Raw genomic sequence first — 21151 nt, 5'->3', positions numbered from 1 at the left:
ATAGGGAATACTCGTAAAATGGGTGTTTGTGTGACGATGGCCCTACTCACGCTGCATAAACAATAACCAAGATCCGAGCTGTGTCATTCTTGATTGACTATGGTGCATTTGTTCTATGATATTCAGACAACCTTAAGTGCGCCTAAGCAGGCGCGAACGTTTCTGTCCGTGCTCTCGCGAGATGGAGTTTTCAGTGAACGCGCTCTTACGGAGGCACACGCAACCTCCCAAGTGATTTCATTTGGAGTTGAAATATTACCCACAGGCCAAGCTCATTAGTTGCACTAATGAGCTTGGCATGCCATCCTGCGTCGAACAATCAGAAAAAGACATTATTTTACGAGAGTCCGTGCACCGGTCGGGGCGGTGGCTGCCAAAGTGCGGGCTGACTCTGTACGCCCTTTATACCGTGTCACGTGCAGCACTAAATGCTCAAGTTTCGTTGACGTTGAAGCTAGCGGTGCCGTCGCAGCCGATCTCACCGCGTGGCTTAACCTCCTGGATTAGGAAGTTGAGAAGACGGCGCAGCTTCTCGCGAGGCCAGAACGCCCGCGGCCCGAGCGGCAGCGGTGGCCAATTGGTGCCAATCGCGGCAGATTCCGCGCTACTTTTTCGGCAGCCCTGGCACCGTTTGCTGCTCGTTCGGTCCATTCGTGGCTGACTCTATTGGCCGTGTGGTTGGCGGGAATCTTTGCTGGCGACCTCCTTACGCGTTTAGGGCTCCTTTATTACGCTGGCGGTCGGCACAACACTCTTCAATGGGCATCACAGAGGCGGGCCTCGGTGTGCGCGTGCACGTGACCGCTCAGCGGACTGCTCTATTGTGCATCACGACTTTTCTGCATGGCGTCGTGGCATAGGACGTTCTCGGTGACCGGAGCCATTCACATGTCACTGAAAATTTAATTTTGGGGAAGCTCTGAAACTGGGACGCCACGGGCATAGGCCCGGTGTTTCAGTTCAAGTCTGTACCCCTAAGAGCGACTTTAAAAAACTAAGAGAGATGAAAAAACAACTGACGACAACTACAAAACCTTCCGTCTGATTTATTTATTTATTTATTTATTTATCAAACAGATGCCGACTCTATGTTCGCGATAGGAGGCTGCGATTCCTGAAACACGCAACAAATAATAAATTAGACTATCTTTCGATACAGCGAATTCAAAACGCGCATTCAAAGGCGCACCCAGAAGACGTAGCGCGGCTTCGGGAGTGTTGGATGGGGCTCCTGCACTCGTTAAGAAAAACGCAGGTGCTTGTCACGTGGTATGATTGTCGCGCGGGTCGGTCAGTCATCCCGGTAGGGTGGATAGAGCGATTCCGGTTTGCAGTGGTCGCAAGGTACACTCTCCGAAAGCTAAACGTGGGGAAAGAAAGGTCCGCCACATTCCGCGAAAAGCGACAACAGGGGACGGCGTTCATCCTGTGTCGAATGCCAGAAAGCGCTCGGTGAAGGAGAATAGCCGTCGCGGCGCGCGCCCACCTTTCGGAGGTGGCTGACCGACGCGTGCTTCAGTGGTTTGCTGTAACACGTGACCACGACCTCCCATCTTCGGCACATGTGAAAGAGCCGTGCTCGACCATGGAGGAAAAAACACCATACGCTAGCGTTGCTACCTAAAGCCCCTCCATCTATGCTCCACCCCCGACCAGGTTAAGTACCGCCAACCTACCCTTCTCCTCCACGCTCCACTCCCACTCACCCCCTTAGCTTTCGGCGTCAAGCGGAACTTACGTAGCTTCAGCTTCTTGTTCCGAGTGGAAGTGACGCTATGTCTTTTAGCTTTGTTTACTTTCGCGTCGATGGAGAGGTTTTAATTGCACCAGCTGCGGTTTAAACTGTTAATGCGATTCCATCCAAGAACCACCGCCTATTGTAACCGGCGATCTGGTCGTGTTCGCTGCTTCGCGTCAACCTGCGACGGGTTGTGCCACGAGAGACAACGTACAGTGGAATGTAGCGCCTGGGTGCTTGGTGACCACTGCCGTTTTTCGTGCAATTAGAAAACAGCGACCGCGAACTACTACTTCAGCGGAATACAGCACCTTGTCCCCTCTGCATTCTTCTTATGGTGACCGCCACAGCTCTAGAAACTGCAAGCACGGCGGCAGGGGACGACAGGCAAAGCGTGCGGGCGCAGCGTACGCACAACAAGCGCGCAGATGCACACGGATGACGCTCGGTGGAGTGGCTAGAGCATGGTGTAAGACCATGGGTTAGAGCTAGAGCTATTCAAGTTAGCGCCGGCTGCTAAGCACGCGCGGGCGTCTCACCATCGGCAGTCAAAGCGAAAAACTCCAGCAGCGGAACCGCCGGAACCGGAAATTTTGAAATCGGAGATGCCGGAACCGGATTTGGTGTGAGGGGAAAAGGAGGCGCACATCAAAGGTTCATCATCATCATCATCATCATCATGGTTACGCCCACTGCACGGCAAAGGCCTCTCCCATACTTCTCCAACTACCCCGGTCATGTACTAATTGTGGCCATGTTGTCCCTGCAAACTTCTTAATGTCATCCGCCCACCTAACTTTCTGCCACCCTCTGCTACGCTTCCCTTCCCTTGGAATCCAGTCCGTAACCCTTAATGACCACCGGTTATCTTCCCTCCTCATTACATGTCCTGCCCATGCCCCCCCCCCCCCATTTCTTTTTCTTGATTTCAACTAAGATGTCATTTACCCGCGTTTGTTCCCTCACCCAATCTCCCCTTTTCTTATCCCTTAACGTTACACCGATCATTCTTCTTTCCATAGCTCGTTGCGTCGTCCTCAATTTAAGCAGAACCCTTTTCGTAAGCCTCCAGGTTTCTGCCCCATACGTGAGTACTGGTAAGACACAGCTGTTATACACTTTTCTCTTGAGGGATAGTGGCAACCTGCTGTTCATGATTTGAGAATGCCTGCCAAACGCACCCCAGCCCATTCTTATTCTTCTGATTATTTCTGTCTCATGATCCGGATCTGTGGTCACTACCTGCCCTAAGTAGATGTATTCCCTTACCACTTCCAGTGCCTCGCTACCTATCGTAAACTGCTGTTCTCTTCCGAGACTGCTAAACATTACTTTAGTTTTCTGCAGATTAATTTTCAGACCCACACTTCTGCTTTGCCTCTCCAGGTCAGTGAGCATGCATTGCAATTGGTCTCCTGAGTTGCTAAGCAAGGCAATATCATCAGCGAATCGCAAGTTGCTAAGGTATTCTCCATCAACTTTTATCCCCAATTCTTCCCACTCCAGGTCTCTGAATACCTCCTGTAAACGCGCTGTAAATAGAATTGGAGAGATCGTATCTCCCTGTCTGACGCCTTTCTTTATTGGGATTTTGTTGCTTTCTTTATGGAGGACTACGGTGGCTGTGGAGCCGCTATAGATATCTTTCAGTATTTTTACATATGGCTCATCTACACCCTGATGCCGTAATGCCTCCATGACTGCTGAGGTTTCAACTGAATCAAACGCGTTTTCGTAATCAATAAAAGCTATATATAAGGGTTGGCTATATTCCGCACATTTCTCTATCACCTGATTGATAGTGTGAATATGGTCTATTGTTGAGTAGCCTTTACGGGATCCTGCCTGGTCCATTGGTTGACAGAAGTCTAAGGTGTTCATGATTCTATTTGCGATTACTTTAGTAAATACTTTGTAGGCAACGGACAATAAGCTGATCGGTCTATAATTTTTCAAATCTTTGGCGTCCCCTTTCTTATAGATTAGAATTATGTTAGCGTTCTTCCAAGATTCCGGTGCGCTTGAGGTCATGAGGCATTGTGTATATAGGGTGACCAGTCTTTCTATAACAGTGTTCCCACCATCCTTCAACAAATCTGCTGTTACCGGATCCTCTCCAGCTGCCTTTAGCCTTTGCATAGCTCCCAAGGCGTTCTTTACTTCTTCCAGCGTTACTTGTGGGATTTCAAATTCCTCTAGACTATTCTCTCTCACATTATCGTCGTGGGTGCTACTGGTACTGTATAAATCTCTATTGAACTCTATCTTATCCATATTAGTAACAATATTTCCGGCTTTGTCTCTTAACGCATACATCTGATTCTTGCCTATTCCTAGTTTCTTTTTCACTGCTTTTAGGCGTCCTCCGTTCCTGAGCGCATGTTCAATTCTATCCATATTATACTTCCTTATGTCAGCTGTTTTACGCTTGTTGACTAACTTCGAAACTTCTGCCAGTTCTATTCTAGCTGTAGGGTTAGAGGTTTTCGTACATTGGCGTTTCTTGATCGGATCTTTCGTCTCCTGCGATAGCTTACTGGTATCCTGTCTAACGGAGTTACCACCGACTTCTCTTGCACACTCCTTAATGATGCCCATAAGATTGTCGTTCATTGCTTCAACACTAAGGTCCTCTTCCTGAGTTAAAGCCGAATACCTGTTCTGTAGCTTGATCCGGAATTCCACTAGTTTCCCTCTTACCGCTAACTGATTGATTGGCTTCTTATGTACCAGTTTCTTCCGTTCCCTCCTCAAGTCGACGCTAATTCGAGTTCTTACCATCCTATGGTCACTGCAGCGCACCTTGCCGAGCACGTACACATCTTGTATGATGCCAGGGTTAGTGCAGAGTATGAAGTCGATTTCATTTCTAGTCTCACCATTTCGGCTCCTCCACGTCCACTTTCGGCTAACCCGCTTGCGGAAGAAGGTATTCATTATCCGCATATTATTCTGTTCTGCAAATTCTACTAATAACTCTCCCCTGCTATTCCTAAAGTCTATGCCATATTCCCCCACTGACTTGTCTCCATCCTGCTTCTTGCCTACCTTGGCGTTGAAGTCGCCCATCAGTATAGTGTATTTTGTTTTGACTTTACCTATCGCCGATTCCACGTCATCATAAAAGCTTTCGACTTCCTAGTCATCATGACTGGATGTAGGGGCGTAGACCTGTACTACCTTCAATTTGTACCTCTTATTAAGTTTCACAACAAGACCTGCCACCCTCTCGTTAATGCTATAGAATTCCTTTATGTTACCAGCTATATCCTGTTTGGATCGCACCGCTGGTGCGATCGGTTGTTGGGAACTCGGCGCTGACGCCCGTGGTTGTACCTGGGTCGCAAGCCCCAAGGGTAGCGTTGGCCTGGCGGCCTGGGGTACAACTGGAAGCATCCGAAGGTTCCGGCAAAGCATGAGTCGACTGGTAACAACAAAACAACTTGTTTATTTTAACATCGCAAAGAGTCGGCGGTCAGGTTGACCGAAGAAGAGAGACGGGAGAGCACTTTACTCAACAGAAGAAATCGGAGCCCTCCTTTTGGCGTCCGGGGGCAGCTGTTTTTATACTCTCGCGGTTGAGGGCAAGAAGGAACCCCTCAATAGACGAGCACGTGAATGTACAATGGGCTAATGGTGACGCACACTGTCGTAGCGCTGCCGGTCGGGCACAATGACTGGAATGAGAGGGTGATCCCTTGCTTTCGCATCGCCTGGTTCAGGCACAATGACTGGAAGGGGAGGATGACCCCTGCTGTCGCATCGCCTGGTTCAGGCACAATGACTGGAAGAGGAGGATGACCCCTGCTGTCGCATCGCCTGGTTCGGGCACAATGGCACATACACTCACACACGCACATGAAGACACGTGGCATCGGAACATGCCTGGAAACGCCTGGCGGGGAGCGTTGCGGCGACGCCGCACGGGCCAAAATGTCTGCCGCCCCGCCGCAGTCGCGCCGGCAAAACCGCGTGTCGCAGGCGAAACGCAACAGACCGCCCCGCCGGGGGAAGGAGATCCCGATGGACAGGGGACTGCATCCGCTGTCCGGAGGGACGTCGCTCGATGATGCTCATAACCGAAGTCGGGCGTCCCTCGACGTTTCTTGAGCGCAGCGCACAGAGAAGGCCTCGTTCTCTCGTTCAGGTTCGCACGGGACACTGCAAAGTGACTTCGGGAGAGTTCACATTTTTGCTCTCGTTCCCGGCAAGCGTTAGAACTACGCTGAAACTCAACCGCTCAGTCAGCAAGCACGGCACAACCCTCACTAAGCCCTGCCAGGCTCTTTCCCCTTTTTATACCACTGCCTAGTTCCTTACAGTAGTCTAGCATCACTCAGAACGCGTCCACAAATTGAAAAATTGCACTAGAAAGCATATCATCACTTTGAAACACTAAACAAAAGCAATATGTTAAAAAAAAATCCTGCCTCAGGAAGAAAAACATCAGTAACAAACAATTTTTAGGCTGATTCCTACGTTAGGGGCTTCGACTTAAGCCATCGGCGTTACCGTTGAGACTCCCCTTTTTGTAACGCACCTCAAAGGAATATTGTTGTAAAGCGAGGCTCCAGCGCAGGAGGCGGCCATTTTTGGGAGAGATGGTCTGCAGCCATTGGAGAGGGCAGTGATCCGTCTCAATGATAAACCTCGAGCCGGCTAGATAGCATGACAATTTCTGAACGGCCCACACGAGACATGCACACTCTTTCTCGGTGGCGCTATACGCCTGCTCACGACTGGTCAGCTTACGACTAGCATACAGGACGGGGTGTTCTACTTCTCCATTTTCCCGTTGGCACAGTACAACGCCCATGCCTCGCTCACTAGCATCGCACTGAACAATGAACCCTTTTGTATAGTCTGGCGATCGTAGCACAGGCTGGTTTGTTAGGGCACTCTTTAGGGCGCTAAAAGCTCTTTCCTTTGTCTCGTCCCAGACGACTGTTTGAGGCTCTGTTTTTCTTAGAGCATCCGTCAGGGGAGCCGCGATATCAGAGTACCTGGGGATGTACCTCTGATAGTAGCCGGCGACACCTAAGAACGACCGAATATCGGTCTTTGTGCGCGGTTGCGGAAAGTCTCGCACAGCGGCCACATTTATTTCAGAGGGGCGGCGACGACCCTGACCAATCACGTGTCCGAGGTAGACAACCTCGGCCTGTGCTAACTGGCACTTAGGAGCCTTTACTGTCAAGCCCGCTTCGCGCAGGCGGGTTAGCACTGCCCGCAAGTGTGTCATATGCTCTGACCAGGATGCGGAGAATATCGCTACGTCGTCTAGATACGGTAAAGCGAATTCTTGCTGTCCCCGCAACACTTTATCCATGAGGCTTGAAAAACAGTATGGCGCGTTCTTCAAACCAAAACTCAACACTTTAGGACGGAATGTTCCCATTGGTGAAATGAACGCCGCATACCTACTAGCCTCTTCTGTAAGTGGAACCTGCCAATAACCCCTGACAAGATCTAGGGTGGAAATAAACTGAGCGCTACTAACTTTCTCAAGGCGCTCCTCGATGTTAGGGATCGGATAAATTTGATCCTTAGTGATGGAATTAAGCCTGCGGTAGTCGACGCAAGGACGAGGTTCCTTGCCCGGTACCTCAACAAAAATCAAAGGGGAGGTATAATCACTCTCACCTGCCTCAATAACACCGAGCTGTAGCATTTTCTTTACCTCAGCCTCCATAATATCGCTCTGGCGGGGTGACACCCGATACGCCTTGGATCGTACTGGCTCTGGGGAGGTAAGTTCTATATCATGAGTAAGTACAGAAGTCCTACCAGGCCTCTCAGAGAACAGACCTTGAAACTCTTGTAATAGCCGGTGTAGTTCGGTTTTCTGCTCGGGCGACAGCGGTGCTTTACTGATAAGGTCACTAATGACTTGACCGGTGTCTTCCCTGTTCGTCACTGAGCCTAGTCCCGGAAGCTCGACCGGAAGCTCTTCAGGAACGTTTACCATCATGCACACCACTGCTTCCCTTTGTCTATAAGGTTTGAGCAGATTACAGTGGTAAACTTGCTGTGCTTTCCGCTTTCCTGGCAGACTTACCACGTAGTTAACGTCCGACAGTTTCTGAACAATTCGCGCTGGGCCCTCCCACTGCACGTCTAGTTTGTTGTTTAGCGATGTGCGCAATATCATGACCTCATCGCCCACCTCAAAACGACGGGCCCTGGCTGTCCGATCATAATAAACCTTGGCCCTCTGCTGGGCCTTTGTCATTGCTTCACCTGACAACTCCTGTGCCCTTCTTAAGCGTTCGAGGAGCTTAAGTACGTACTCCACCACGACTGGGTCGTCGCCCCTACCTTCCCACGATTCTCGAAGCATGCGAAGCGGAGATCGAAGCGAGCGACCGTACACCAGTTCAGCTGGCGAAAACCCCGTAGCCGCATGCGGCGCGGTCCTTAAAGCAAACATCACCCCAGGCAGACACAGCTCCCAGTCAGTTCGATGTTCAAAACACAACGCTCTCAACACGCGCTTCATGACGGAGTGGAGCTTCTCAACGGAATTCGACTGTGGGTGGTACACTGAGCTGTGTAGCAGCTTTACCCCACACCTTTCGAGAAAAGTTGTCGTCAAAGCGCTAGTAAACACTGTGCCCTGATCTGATTGGATTTCCGCAGGGAAACCAACTCGCGCAAATATGGACAGTAGTGCATTAACTATCTCAACTGAGCTGAGTTCTTTAAGCGGCACTGCTTCAGGGAACTTTGTCGCTGGGCAGATCACAGTCAAAATGTGTCTGTACCCCGTGGCTGTTACCGGCAGAGGTCCCACTGTATCAATAACGAGCCGTCTAAAAGGCTCCGTTATGATAGGTACCAATTTCAACGGCGCCCTTGATTTGTCCCCTGGTTTGCCCACCCGCTGACAAGTGTCACATGTCCTCACGAAATGGTCTGCGTCCCGAAAACACCCTGGCCAATAGTACTCTTGCAAGAGACGGTCCTTAGTTTTCTTAACTCCTAGGTGTCCGGACCACGAACCCCCGTGTGACAAGCGCAACAGATCCTGACGATAGCATTGAGGCACGATCAGCTGATCGAACTCCACTCCTCGGCGGTCTAGATACTTCCGGTACAGGACTCCACCTCTTTCCACAAAACGCGCAGTTTTCCTGGCGATACCTTCTTTGACATTGCAGCGAATGTTTTCTAGGCTGCCATCCTTTTTTTGCTCGGCTATCAAAGCCGACCGGCTGACTTTTAGCAACCTATTAAGTCCGTCTGACGTAGGCGCGATGAGCAAATCAGTAGATAGCTCTTCTAACTTTCCCGTGTCGGGCGTTTCCTCTCCAGTATCTGGCGCCTTTAACGTTACAGACTCAAGTTTATTCAGTTCGGGCGTGCTCTGAATATCAGCTTGCTGCGCCTCTGACCCTTTTTCGTTGTTTGATAACGTCGGCCCCGCAACTACCGCCTTTGCAGCGAGCTCCCGAACCTTCGATCTGGTTAAGGCCTGAACACTAGCTTCACCAAACAAAAGCCCCTTCTCGCGCAGGAGGTGATCGGACCTGTTTGAAAATAGGTACGGGTACTGGGGTGGCAGCAGAGATGACACTGCCGCCTCTGTCTCAAGCGCTCCGAAAGGTCCTTCAATAAGCACCCTTGCTACTGGCAGACACACGCTATGAGCTTCCACGGCTTGCTTGATCCATGCGCACTCGCCCGTGAACATATCGGGTTCTACGTAGGACGGGTGAACTACATCCATCGTAGCTGCGGAATCGCGAAGCACTCGGCACTCTTTCCCGTTCACGAGGAGGTCTCGCATGTAAGGCTCGAGAAGCTTCATGTTCTCGTCAGTGCTGCCTATTGAAAAAAACACAACTTTTGGTGTTGTTTCCGGACACTGCGCCGAAAAGTGACCCGGCTTCTGGCACGTATAACAAACGCGCGCTTGCCTCATCTCGAACCGCTTTCTGCGTTTGGCTGCCGCCGTCTCTTTACGTTTGGTCGGACTGCTTTCACTCGCATCCTCACTACGCGTGTCCCCCTTTAATCTCATGGGCGTGAACTTCGGCCTCTCAAACTTCGAGCCAAATTCACCCTTTTGACCGTCCTTAGCTCCGCGAGCCCGACGCGTCACAAACTCCTCGGCTAGCTCAGCGGCTTTAGCCACCGTACAAACGTCTGGCCTATCCAAGACCCAGTATCGCACGTTCTCCGGTAACCGACTATAAAACTGTTCTAGCCCGAAGCACTGCAGAACTTTATCGTGGTCACCAAACGCTTTCTCTTCTTTGAGCCACTCCTGCATGTTCGACATAAGCCTATACGCTAACTCTGTATATGACTCACTTTTGCCTTTCTCATTTTCCCGAAACTTCCGACGGAACGCCTCCGCAGACAGCCGGTACTTTTTTAGCAGACTCGATTTTACTTTGTCGAAATCCTCTGCCTCCTCTCTATCCAAGCGAGCGACTACGTCGGCCGCCTCGCCGGGTAACAAAGTGAGCAAGCGCTGTGGCCACGTTTCCCGAGAGAACCCCTGCTTCTCGCACGTTCGCTCAAAGTTAACCAGGAACAAACCAATGTCCTCTCCAAGCTTAAACGGCCGCATCAGGTCTGTCATTTTGAACAATACGCGTTCTCCTGCACCGTGTGCCTGACTTCCATTACGAGCGCGTTCCATCTCTACCTCAAGACGCTTCATTTCCAAAGCGTGTTGACGGTCACGCTCTTGTTGCTCTCGCTCTTTCTGTTCTTTACGTTCACGCTCTTCTTTTTCTTTTGCAGTCTCCCTCTCTTCAATGGTCTCAAGGCATTCCGACAGCTCGTCATCCTCAGCCTCTAACTCAAGAATAGCCTTTAGCAGTTCTGGTTTTCTGAGTTTGTCCGAGACATCCAGACCCAACTCTCTTGCAAGCTCCAACAATTTCGGTTTGCGCAACGACTTCAAATCCATGGCTGCTCTGAATGCTGCTTTCTCTACTGCTTACTATTGTCTTGCCGCAAACTAACCCGGCAGCAACGACAACCACAATTACCAGCTCTGTTTCTGACACTAACAAAAGCCTGGCAAAGCTCAGAAGAAGAAAGTCCCGCACTCACCAAACCTCGCAGGCAGGAATTCCGCGCAGTCGTTCCGCTGCAGGCAACCAGTCATCACACAGGGCTCGTTGCACTGCTCCCGGATCGTTGTTGAGCTGCTCAGCATACAGTCAACTGCATCTCTTCGCTGCTGGCCTCCGTTGTCGCGATCTCACCGCTGGCAGACAGTTGTTTGAAGTCGGAGGCGATCTCACCGCTGCCAACCAGATGTTTGGAATCCCACCGATGGCATCGGTTGTTTGGATCGCACCGCTGGTGCGATCGGTTGTTGGGAACTCGGCGCTGACGCCCGTGGTTGTACCTGGGTCGCAAGCCCCAAGGGTAGCGTTGGCCTGGCGGCCTGGGGTACAACTGGAAGCATCCGAAGGTCCCGGCAAAGCATGAGTCGACTGGTAACAACAAAACAACTTGTTTATTTTAACATCGCAAAGAGTCGGCGGTCAGGTTGACCGAAGAAGAGAGACGGGAGAGCACTTTACTCAACAGAAGAAATCGGAGCCCTCCTTTTGGCGTCCGGGGGCAGCTGTTTTTATACTCTCGCGGTTGAGGGCAAGAAGGAACCCCTCAATAGACGAGCACGTGAATGTACAATGGGCTAATGGTGACGCACACTGTCGTAGCGCTGCCGGTCGGGCACAATGACTGGAATGAGAGGGTGATCCCTTGCTTTCGCATCGCCTGGTTCAGGCACAATGACTGGAAGGGGAGGATGACCCCTGCTTTCGCATCGCCTGGTTCAGGCACAATGACTGGAAGAGGAGGATGACCCCTGCTGTCGCATCGCCTGGTTCGGGCACAATGGCACATACACTCACACACGCACATGAAGGCACGTGGCATCGGAACATGCCTGGAAACGCCTGGCGGGGAGCGTTGCGGCGACGCCGCACGGGCCAAAATGTCTGCCGCCCCGCCGCAGTCGCGCCGGCAAAACCGCGTGTCGCAGGCGAAACGCAACAATCCTTATTAATCAGGAATCCGACTCCTAGTTCTCGTCTCTCCTCTAAGCCCCGGTAGCACAGTACGTGCCCGCTTTTTAGCACTGTATATGCTTCTTTTGTCGTCCTAGCCTCACGGAGCCCTATTATATCCCATTTACTACCCTCTAATTCCTCCAATAACACTGCTAGACTCGCCTCACTAGATAACGTTCCAACGTTAAACGTAGCCAGGTTCATATTCCAATGGCGGCCTGTCCGGAGCCAGGGATTCTTAGCACCCTCTGCTGCGTCACAGATCTGACCGCCGCCGTGGTCAGTTGCTTCGCGGCTGCTGGGGACTGAGGGCCGGGGTTTGATTGTTGTATTCATATAGGAGGTTGTGGCCAAGTACTGCACCAGGGTGGCCAATCCTGCTCTCGTGAAAGAGTGCGTTACCGGTTCTGGGTACCGGGATCAGGCCACACTCCAGGCCTGCTTATGCAATTTTCTCAACACACGTTTTTTTTCGGTGGAAAATTGCGCGGCACCGGGATTCGAACCACGGTCCTCTTGCACGCGAGGCGGATACTCTACCGCCACCGCAGAAGTTGTACGCCTCATTTAACCTACAGTGGTACCTTCGTTGATTAGTCAGTGGACCAGTCAAGGTGGATCTATATATAATCTGATCTGAGCTCGGTTAAACCGCACAGATGGCACTCAATTGGAGAAACCTGGTATTTATGACCTGCACATGTGTGGCTTTACATAATAAAGGAGATTTTTTTTAAAGAGGGTCCCCGTATAGTGATAAACTAAAAGAAAAGAAATATTGAAAGGGGGGAGAAAAAAAGAAGGAAAACAAAAAGAAGGAAGAGAACAGTGGATTTGAACTCGTGACCCTTGGATGTTGCCCGAAGAGATAGCTCAGTCGGTTGGTCCGTCAGGCCCCAGGTTACATTGAAGCGCCATAGCTCCTTGTTGCTTCTTGGTATTGAAAATTTTAAAAGATGAGGGAATATAAGATGGTCTCCGCGCTTACCGAGAAGATACATCAAAGGTTGTCGCTACTTAAAAAAGCGGCGGTGGCGCGCGGATGGAGGGGCTTTATTGCTACCTACGCCACGAGGCCGCGCTACGTTTGGCGCGCGTTTTTAACGCGAAACTTCTAAACCGAAGCTTTTTCTTTTTGCCTCTTCCTTCGACTTTTGCGCTGCTGCTGCTGTTTCCTTGCACGCCGTGTCGGGGGTTTTTCAGAGCGTGTACATACATGGCAGGAGCGTGAAAGACAGGAAATTCGACGCGAGAAACTCGTTTGGATCTGTCCACCGCGTGGCATGTGCACAGTGCCCTCTGGAGCTCCCTGGTATCGCCACATTAGCCTCTTGACAGCTGTAATTATCCATGAACCCCCTCGAAAGCATTGCAGAAACTGCAGCACTTACCTTTCTATAACGTGCAAGTCCAGAGGGGGCGTGAATAGAACTGTAGAGAGAAAGGGGAAAGGAGGCAGGGAATGGGTAGAACTGGCGCACTCACGAAACAAGTGGACAAGCCTTGCCACTCACGCAGCTCCCATACAGGGAAAGAGAGCGGGAGAGGAAGGGAGAGGGAAAAGATGACGTGAAAAGGGAAGGAAACAGCGGTTGCGGGCAAACTGAAGGTACCGTAAGGTACGCTTCTGCTATTTCGTAAAAATAAACGCCATGGAAATATGTCAAGTGGGCAACTGACGCAGTGCGTGCGCACTGAAAGCCGCGTTAACACACCGCAGGGTTCAGGCGACACCGCGGAAGCGGTTGCACGTCAAATCAACACTTCTGTGCACGGTGCGGTAGCTTGATCGATATGGCATTGCTCGAGGTTGCGGGTTCAATCGCGACGTTGGCAGCGCATTCAACGGCAGCGAAAAACAAAAACACTAGTGCACTTAGATTTTGGCGCTCGTTAAAAAGCGCCAAGGTGTCAAAATTAATCCGGGGTCCACCACTATGGCGTGCCTCATAATCCGATCGTGGTTTTGGCATGTACAGCCCCATAATGCATTTAATGTTTAACCTTTCTGCCACGATGTGATGTGCCATGTGACGCAATGGTAATGCTCAACACGCTCAGAGATTATGAACAATGGCGCACAAGAACTCCTCAAGCAAACACGTCTCCCAGTGCGTTTTGTGTACTACACAAACAAACAGCATTGGTGCACGCGATGTATCGTTTAACATCAACTCACCACTCTCGTATAGGACTAAACGCTGAAAAAATTACACATTCACAGTCAACATCACTTCTAATCATCGTCAATCAAAACAAACAGCATAGAAAGCTTCACTTACATATATTCCCACAGTGCGTGGGATCGTCTGTTTTTTTTTGTTTTTTTTATCTACTCTGAAAGTGTAAGTCACATGAGGATCGCATTGATGAGCAAAATATCAATTTCTTACCGGCAGCAGGGAATAATACATTTATCCTTATCTTCTCGCTTGTTTCCACGTGGTTCTATAAGCAAGAGCAAACAGCGAGAAGCCCTAAAAAATAGGTCCGCATTTCAAACCAGCCTGTTTATATTTTTCCTGCCGCCCTCACTGTCCGACAGTGACGGCGTATTAGCTGTTGCCGCCACCAGTTACAAAGCAAATAACACAAAACCTGATTGTCGCAGATAGCGGCAACAAGGCTGATGTTCATATATTTTGTAGCCGTTAGTTACATTTTATCGCCGACAAAAACTCTGGTGACTTTTGACCGTGTAAATGTGGTGGCTGTCTTGCACATGTCTGTGCTTCCTGTCGCGAGTGAGGTAGTTCAGCTTGCTAAAGAACGCATGAATAATTATTTCAATAAGCAAAATCATCGTAACGGATATTTCTACTTACGTCAGATGTCACGTTAGTTCAAATAAAAATTAAATTCTTCTGTTTTATGTACCAAAACCATGATCTGATCGACTAACTCCGGATTAATTTTGACAATTTGGGGTTCTTTGAGCGTGCACCTAAATACACACGAGCGTTTTTGTATTTCACCCCCATGAAAATGCGGTCACTAAGCTATCGAGGCGGGTAGTTGCGACGTTAGAGCATGTGAGCACAGCGAACAAGGGCGTTAGTAGCGACATCTTGAGGCACTGCGTGCAACTGCAACGAACTGTAAACGTTCTTTTAAGAACAAAAAGTGTTATGAAGGTTATGTTGTGGCCGAAACCATTGTGGCAGCAGACAAGTTGCACACAGTCACTCTTAACAACAGGAGTTCTGGGCCTAGATGGTGTAACGATTCCATTCGAATGCTACATTGTAAAAATATTTGAGTGAAAAGAAAAAGTAAGAAAAAGAACTGAGTTGGGCAATTTTAGTCACACACGCTTTCTGTTTTCTTCGGTTTTCTGTTGCTTACTTTTTCTTTAGTTTTCCTGAAATTTTCTGTTGCTTGCTGCTTCGCTGACTCATATCAAATCTGTCTGTGTACACGTACGTGGGCGATGAAGCTGCACGCATATATTAATTCAGGATTATAAAGAAACGGACAAAAGTTACTGCGCTCAAGCTATTTATGACAGAAATTTGTATTTACCCTATTGGGACCAATTCTGTTAATATCAAGGAAAATTATGTCTTTCACGGTTAATAGAAAAAAAGTCCGTCTTTTAAGTGGCAGAATCTCTGTGGTTCCGATTCAAATAAATTTTCAGTTTATTCATTGTCTGTTTCAAGTTATTTCTTACAGGTATACCATTTCGCGCTTGTTCAGTGGTCTGAGCGGCACTCCGCCAATGTCATCTTCGAGATCGGCCGGCCATGAACGGTTGATGACAAAAAAAGGATATAATCGAGTGAAAGGAATCCTTACGTTATACAGGCCGTGCACATGTTGTTTAAAAGACAGCTTCAGGGGCCAGAGAGAGAGAGAGAGAAAGGCGAAGGAAAACAGGGAGGTTAACTAGATATTATCTCCGGTTGGCTACCCTGTACTGGGGGAGGGGCAAAGGGATGTGATAAATGAGAGAGAAAAAATTATTTTAAAGAAGAGTTCAGGGGCCAGCGGTGCTGCAACGATAGGCTGCTTCGATGTTTACGTCACGCACGGCATGCGGAGCGTGGCTAGACACCAGTCATTGTCGCTGCCTCTCTGACTCCTCGTGATGAGCAGTTATTAGCACGCAGACGTTCGTGGTCTGTTGCACCGTCGCTGCCGAAAATGCCTCGCCTATTCTGAATCGTGCCGAAGTCTGTCGCGTTCGGAGCAGATGTTGGCGGCGTGTACTATTTTTGGGTCCGATGTGAGTGGCGCGCACCGCCACGGCCAGGGACCTTGATCTCAGCAGCCTTGCGCGAACGCGTTTCCCGCAGGAAGGGAGGGTATTCGAGGAACGCCGAGCGCTCACTTCGGCTGCCTTTGCTGCTAACTAGAGTTACTGCACATGTTACCAAAGGTAGCCTTTGGTAGCATATGCAATAACTCTACTGCTAACCTCCTCGTAACGCCTGCTCCACCAATGCACCGTGCAAGCGCCGGTATCCACGGTGATATTTGATGCTCCTTCATTATAGGGATATTTTGGCTTCCTGCGTGGTTCGTTTGGCTCTATTAACTTGTAAGCACTTCAGATGCTTTCTTGACTTTCACAAAAGCTTGAGATGCGGAAGGTGAGCTTGAAAAATTGGAAAGTGAGCGCTTTACTCCAAGTTCTATTCGCATTTTGTGAGAGAAGCTAATTAAAAAAAGATTCACTTCGTGGGCGTCATGCTGCGTCGGCTGAAACCGCGTTTCAGCCTGGTGAAGGATCTCATCTCGCTGAAGTTACTGAATTTTTGGCAGGCGTCTACGGTTAAAGCGCTGTCGCCAGGTCGTTCAAAAGGCTTGGACCGAGCGCGCAGGTTCGCGTTGTAACAAAAGGACCGGAGTCCTTTGGTTACAGCGTATAGCAATGTGCGACTTTGGCCACCGACACGCACCGAGGAAAGGCGAAACGGGCGATCGCGCGAGAACAGGATACGACGCTCTTCCCTGTCGTGCCTGGAAGGCCGCGGCGCCCGTTGGACTGTCGAATGTTGCACGGCGTTCTGCGCAGCGCGGGACTGCAGGCGGGAGCAGCGCAGCGAGGCTCAGGTGCGTTACGTTCGCCCAAGAGAGCTAAGCTTCGGCGCGTTGTGACTCCTTCGCGTGGCGAGTAGGCTGTGCAACATCGTTTCACGCCCGGTGCGGTATTGATACTTGTGAGAGCGCGGTGCGTCCCGTGTAGCTTTATGGCGTATCGTAGTACTCTCGCCAGGAAAGATAAGCGCATCAGCTTCAACCGAGGTTTGCGGCTCTCTTTTCGGAACTATCGAGAAGCAGTGCTGCGCAGGTCCTCTCCCAAGACATTGGGATATGATCAGAACTGAAAACGACAGCCCATGCTGAAACGCATTCACGGCGTTGTTGTGTAACGGAGCACGTGCTGCACATGCGTGCGCACAGTAATACAATGTGCCAAAACTTACAGCATTCTCCCGCCCCAATTTCCACTCGTGACGCATGCGATTAGCCGTGCAGCTAAAATTCTGTTATGTAATAGAGGGGCAGAGAGAGAGAGAGAGACGAAGAAGGAGTGGTTGCGATGTTAACAAAGCCCGTGCCCGGTTAACGACCCTACACTTCAGGTGGGAGAAATGGGAAGAATAGATGAGAAAGAAAGAGAAGAAAAATAACGAAGAGTCAGTCATTGGTGATCACATTCGCAGAGCAGTGTCCGCCGTCACAAGCGTTCGTATACGGTCCACTCACCTTCAAGAACGGCAGAAGGGCTTTTGTGGCCTTGTGGGTGCAAGAGTGCATCGGATCTGTGTGGTCCCAGGATCTTTTCCTCCGAGAGCGCTCTATTATCCACTCGGCTGGGAGCATCTCGTTGAGAGTCAAAGGATGGGCAGTGGCACATGAGGTGCTGTAGTGTCTCATCACGCCTGCACAAATATCACGCCACACTGTTGGCCATTTCTATTAGGAAGGAATAGGCATTTGTAAATGGAACGCCCAACCATGCGCATGCGACACAGTTGTTTCGCGACAGGAGAGTCCGGGTGGCCGGCAAAGGGCCGCAAGTTAGGGTCGAGAGAGTGCAAGCGTCAGTTGCTGAAGCTCGGTTAATTGCATCGTAGAAGTGTGAAGTGGCGAGCAAGTGATTTAAGTTGCCCCGCAGCACCCGTTCCCGAGAGTACAGTGCATGCAATCTCTGATGTTTAGATGATCCGAGCGCGCCGCTTCCTCTGCGCTGTCGTTGCCGAGGATTCCGCAGTGCCTCGGCGACCATTGAAATACAACGTCGTGTCCTTTCTCGTGCACTTGGTGATGAGCGTGCCTTACTTTGTACTCTAGCTGCTCGTGTAACCAATGACGTAGGGTAAAATCCAGGTGAAATTACCATCCACAATAACGCCTAATAATGTCTGAGTTTTTTTATACGCAACTGTCTGGCCCTCGATGCACACCGGGTAGAAAGACATGGGTTTTCGTATAAATGCAACTGGCGCACATTTTTCCTGCTGATATCGTCAGACCTTGTCGACGAAAGTATGCCACTGTCAGGGTTGCCGCTTTTTGTATTCTTGCGCACACTTGTGCCCGCTCGAATAAGTATTTAGAATAAGTTTAATATAATCCTTGCGTGCCGTTATTTCTGACTCTTCAATTCACACGAATATACGGTTCAAGGCTTTGGTGTTTGTGTCTTGCGACCCTATGGCACACCAGACGCTATGAGACATTCCATGTCGCCCTTTAGCTAGCTGTAGGGGCGGTCATTGGAGTCTTGTGTTGGCAAAAATCTTACCTGTGATTACGCAAATAGATTCAAGACTAACAATCTCTCACGTTTCTTGTTTTTTTCTTGTTTTTTCACGTCGAAATAAGCTCATCTCAGCATTACTCATTCTGGTAGAGTTTACGATAGACAGCCCGTATTACTCCAGGACATTCCGGACAGCGGGGATACAACGTATCGCATATACGTTGTGCAGCCAAAGGATATGGAATTGGGGGGAGCTGAAACGTCATACCAACTTTCTTTTTTTTTTTTTGGTCGGTGCCATCTAATTTTCCTCACAGCCAAAGGAATATGCGACATTATGTTGCAAGCAAGAATGTTTTAGAGTTGACGAAAATGTGCTCTTTTTCGTCGCGATGCACCCAACTTCTGTGCAATGTGGGCCATGTTTACACACACACGCGCGCGCGCGCACAAACACACGTGGAAGTGTTTTTTTATGTGTGGTTGGAAGGGTGAGCTTAATGTGGAGTCCGATGGGTGGTAAAAAAAAGTGGATCAAATTTTAAGATCCTAGAGGAATCGGGTGGGATGCTGGTATTGTGAGAATATTGGTTAAACCGTGAAACCGTCCGTGTATGCGGTCAAAATGGGACTCTTTAGGAGAAGCGTCCAGACAACTGCTTCAGGGCCAGCGGTGACAAGTGTGCCTTCTTAACGATGCCAGGAACTGAGATCAGTCACCTCTCCTGCATCGACGCTTGCGTGTGCGGTTTGTCAAGCTCGGTAGCACACGTGGTCCTCTAGAATCTAAGCGAGCACTGTGTAGCGTTAGCAGGCACAGTCCAACCAGGGACCTTCGGGAGTAGCAAAACTCCGTGCATGCGGAACTGTGGTTATCTTCACGGCACCTCTGGTGCGCCGACTGTCACTGGCCGAGAGCAGGAAGGCGAATCGTGCCAACCGTGTCTCATCGGGGGCGCAATGCTTGGGGTTCCCTGACGCAATCACATCCCGTGCCAAGAGCCCCGGGCACCGGAAACCGCGCCGTTGGAAACTGCGCATGCTCTCAGCTCGGGCTTTCATTTCGCCCACAGTGCACGCTAAGATGTGGTCGTGACGAACGGTTCGCGCTCCTCGCCGATATACCGCCCCATCGCTCACTGTGCGCCGCAGCAACATGATCGGATGCGGTACGTGCCCCGGTTTTGTGGTGAGCGCTTTTGTTGTGGATGCGGAACGTGGCGTTTCCTCGCTTACTCTGCACGCTGCTCGCAGATAGAAACGCCAAAGACGGAAGCTGTGGAACGAGATGCAGGCTTCGGTTTCGGAATTCATAGTTTAGAAATCATTGCTCTTCCGTCTGCGTTGCCTTCGGTGTCGGGGTAATGCTGCAGGCAGGTTACCGTTGTGAAAACGAAGAAACAAAAAGCCTAACGTGCGCCGAACGGACGTGAAAATCGCAGCAAGACAGCAACGCTCTCGGCGTGTTAAAAAATGCTGAACTGTTTGCGGAATGCGAATGCAGTCGTATATGACTGACTTTATAGCATTAAGAGCGCACGGAAACTTTGCACTGCTATACAACACGACTTGGATTACTAGTGATATTATATTGATAGCGTCGGTACATTTAACAGCGTTTGTATCCGACCTCCGCACAACACTAAACTGTTACACGATGATATTTAAAAAGTGATTTCTAAAGCAGAACATAACAATATGTAAATCGGAAAAGCCGGTTGTTATAAGTTCTTGCCCTTATGTATGGGTCGATATTAATATTGACAGTCTGGAATTACGTTTGCATATGGTCGTCTTTTTTTCTTTTTTTTTTTCTTTTCTTTTTGCTATTCTGGCAGAGCACATTTGGAAGCGGTTTACCAGTATTGCTATCTGCTCGAATACATATTCTACTCTTGAAGAAACCACATTGTGGAAATTCAACTGTGAAATATGACATACTGCTATTGGGTGTGTTAACAAAGACTGAATGAAATTATGTGTAACACTTGACGTAATAAGGCACCACAGTAGCCAACATACGATGGAAACATTACCCTACATTAATTATTCGCTAACTAGTGCGTTTAAATCTTCTGCTTATTTGAGTGTGCAGTTTTATTCTCGTTACCAAATTCCATTTTCTTTTGGCCTTTTCTATTCTTTCTTTTTTACTTCAAATTGCAAGTTTCGTATCGATTAACGATGAGACAGCCTTCTCTTTGGTAGACCATTTTCCCCTGTTTTTATGACTTGGAAACATGGATGTTTAGAGGAAGGTAGCTGTGTCATTTCCTGTTTATATGCCCACATAGGGACACATAGGTCTGTGCCCACTAGGGACACAGACCTAGTCAAGCCGATTTTATGGCTTTTTGTCTGTGCCCCTGCTATCTGTACGTTGTATAGATACAAATAAAGTTCAAAGTTCAAAGTTCAAAGTTCACATGTGTGGCCTCTTGAACTCATTTGTAATTGTAACCCATAACTCATGCCCTTATCGAAATAACCATTATGTCCTATTACCCCCTTATCGAATAATCATACATAGAGAATCCGCAGAATGTGGGAAGATATGCGGATGTAGTAGGTATGAGGCCTATGGTTCTTTCCCCCCGCTTTAGACGCAAATGTATTGCCGAATAGAGCTCGCTTACCCACTCATGCTGGCCTCCG

General features: G+C 49.5%; 1 protein-coding gene across 6 annotated transcripts in view; it reads left to right on the top strand.

The window, feature by feature from the left end:
• Nucleotides 1-21151, top strand: part of stumps (DBB domain-containing protein stumps) — a 120761-nt gene that overhangs the window by 63639 nt on the left and 35971 nt on the right. The window contains exon 1 of one of the 6 annotated variants that reach the window (XM_075698201.1): nucleotides 19565-19665. The exons of 4 other annotated variants lie outside the window; for them this stretch is intronic. In XM_075698201.1, the coding sequence (XP_075554316.1) occupies nucleotides 19653-19665 (13 nt within the window). In that variant the 5' untranslated portion in view covers nucleotides 19565-19652. Of the gene's footprint in view, nucleotides 1-19564; nucleotides 19686-21151 lie in introns of those variants that run through there. One more of the 6 variants, XM_075698195.1, reaches the window with a different exon arrangement.

The sequence above is a fragment of the Dermacentor variabilis genome, chromosome 1, assembly GCF_050947875.1.
Source record: "Dermacentor variabilis isolate Ectoservices chromosome 1, ASM5094787v1, whole genome shotgun sequence".
Classification (NCBI taxonomy): domain Eukaryota; kingdom Metazoa; phylum Arthropoda; class Arachnida; order Ixodida; family Ixodidae; genus Dermacentor; species Dermacentor variabilis.
This window is presented reverse-complemented; position numbering and strand designations above follow the sequence as displayed.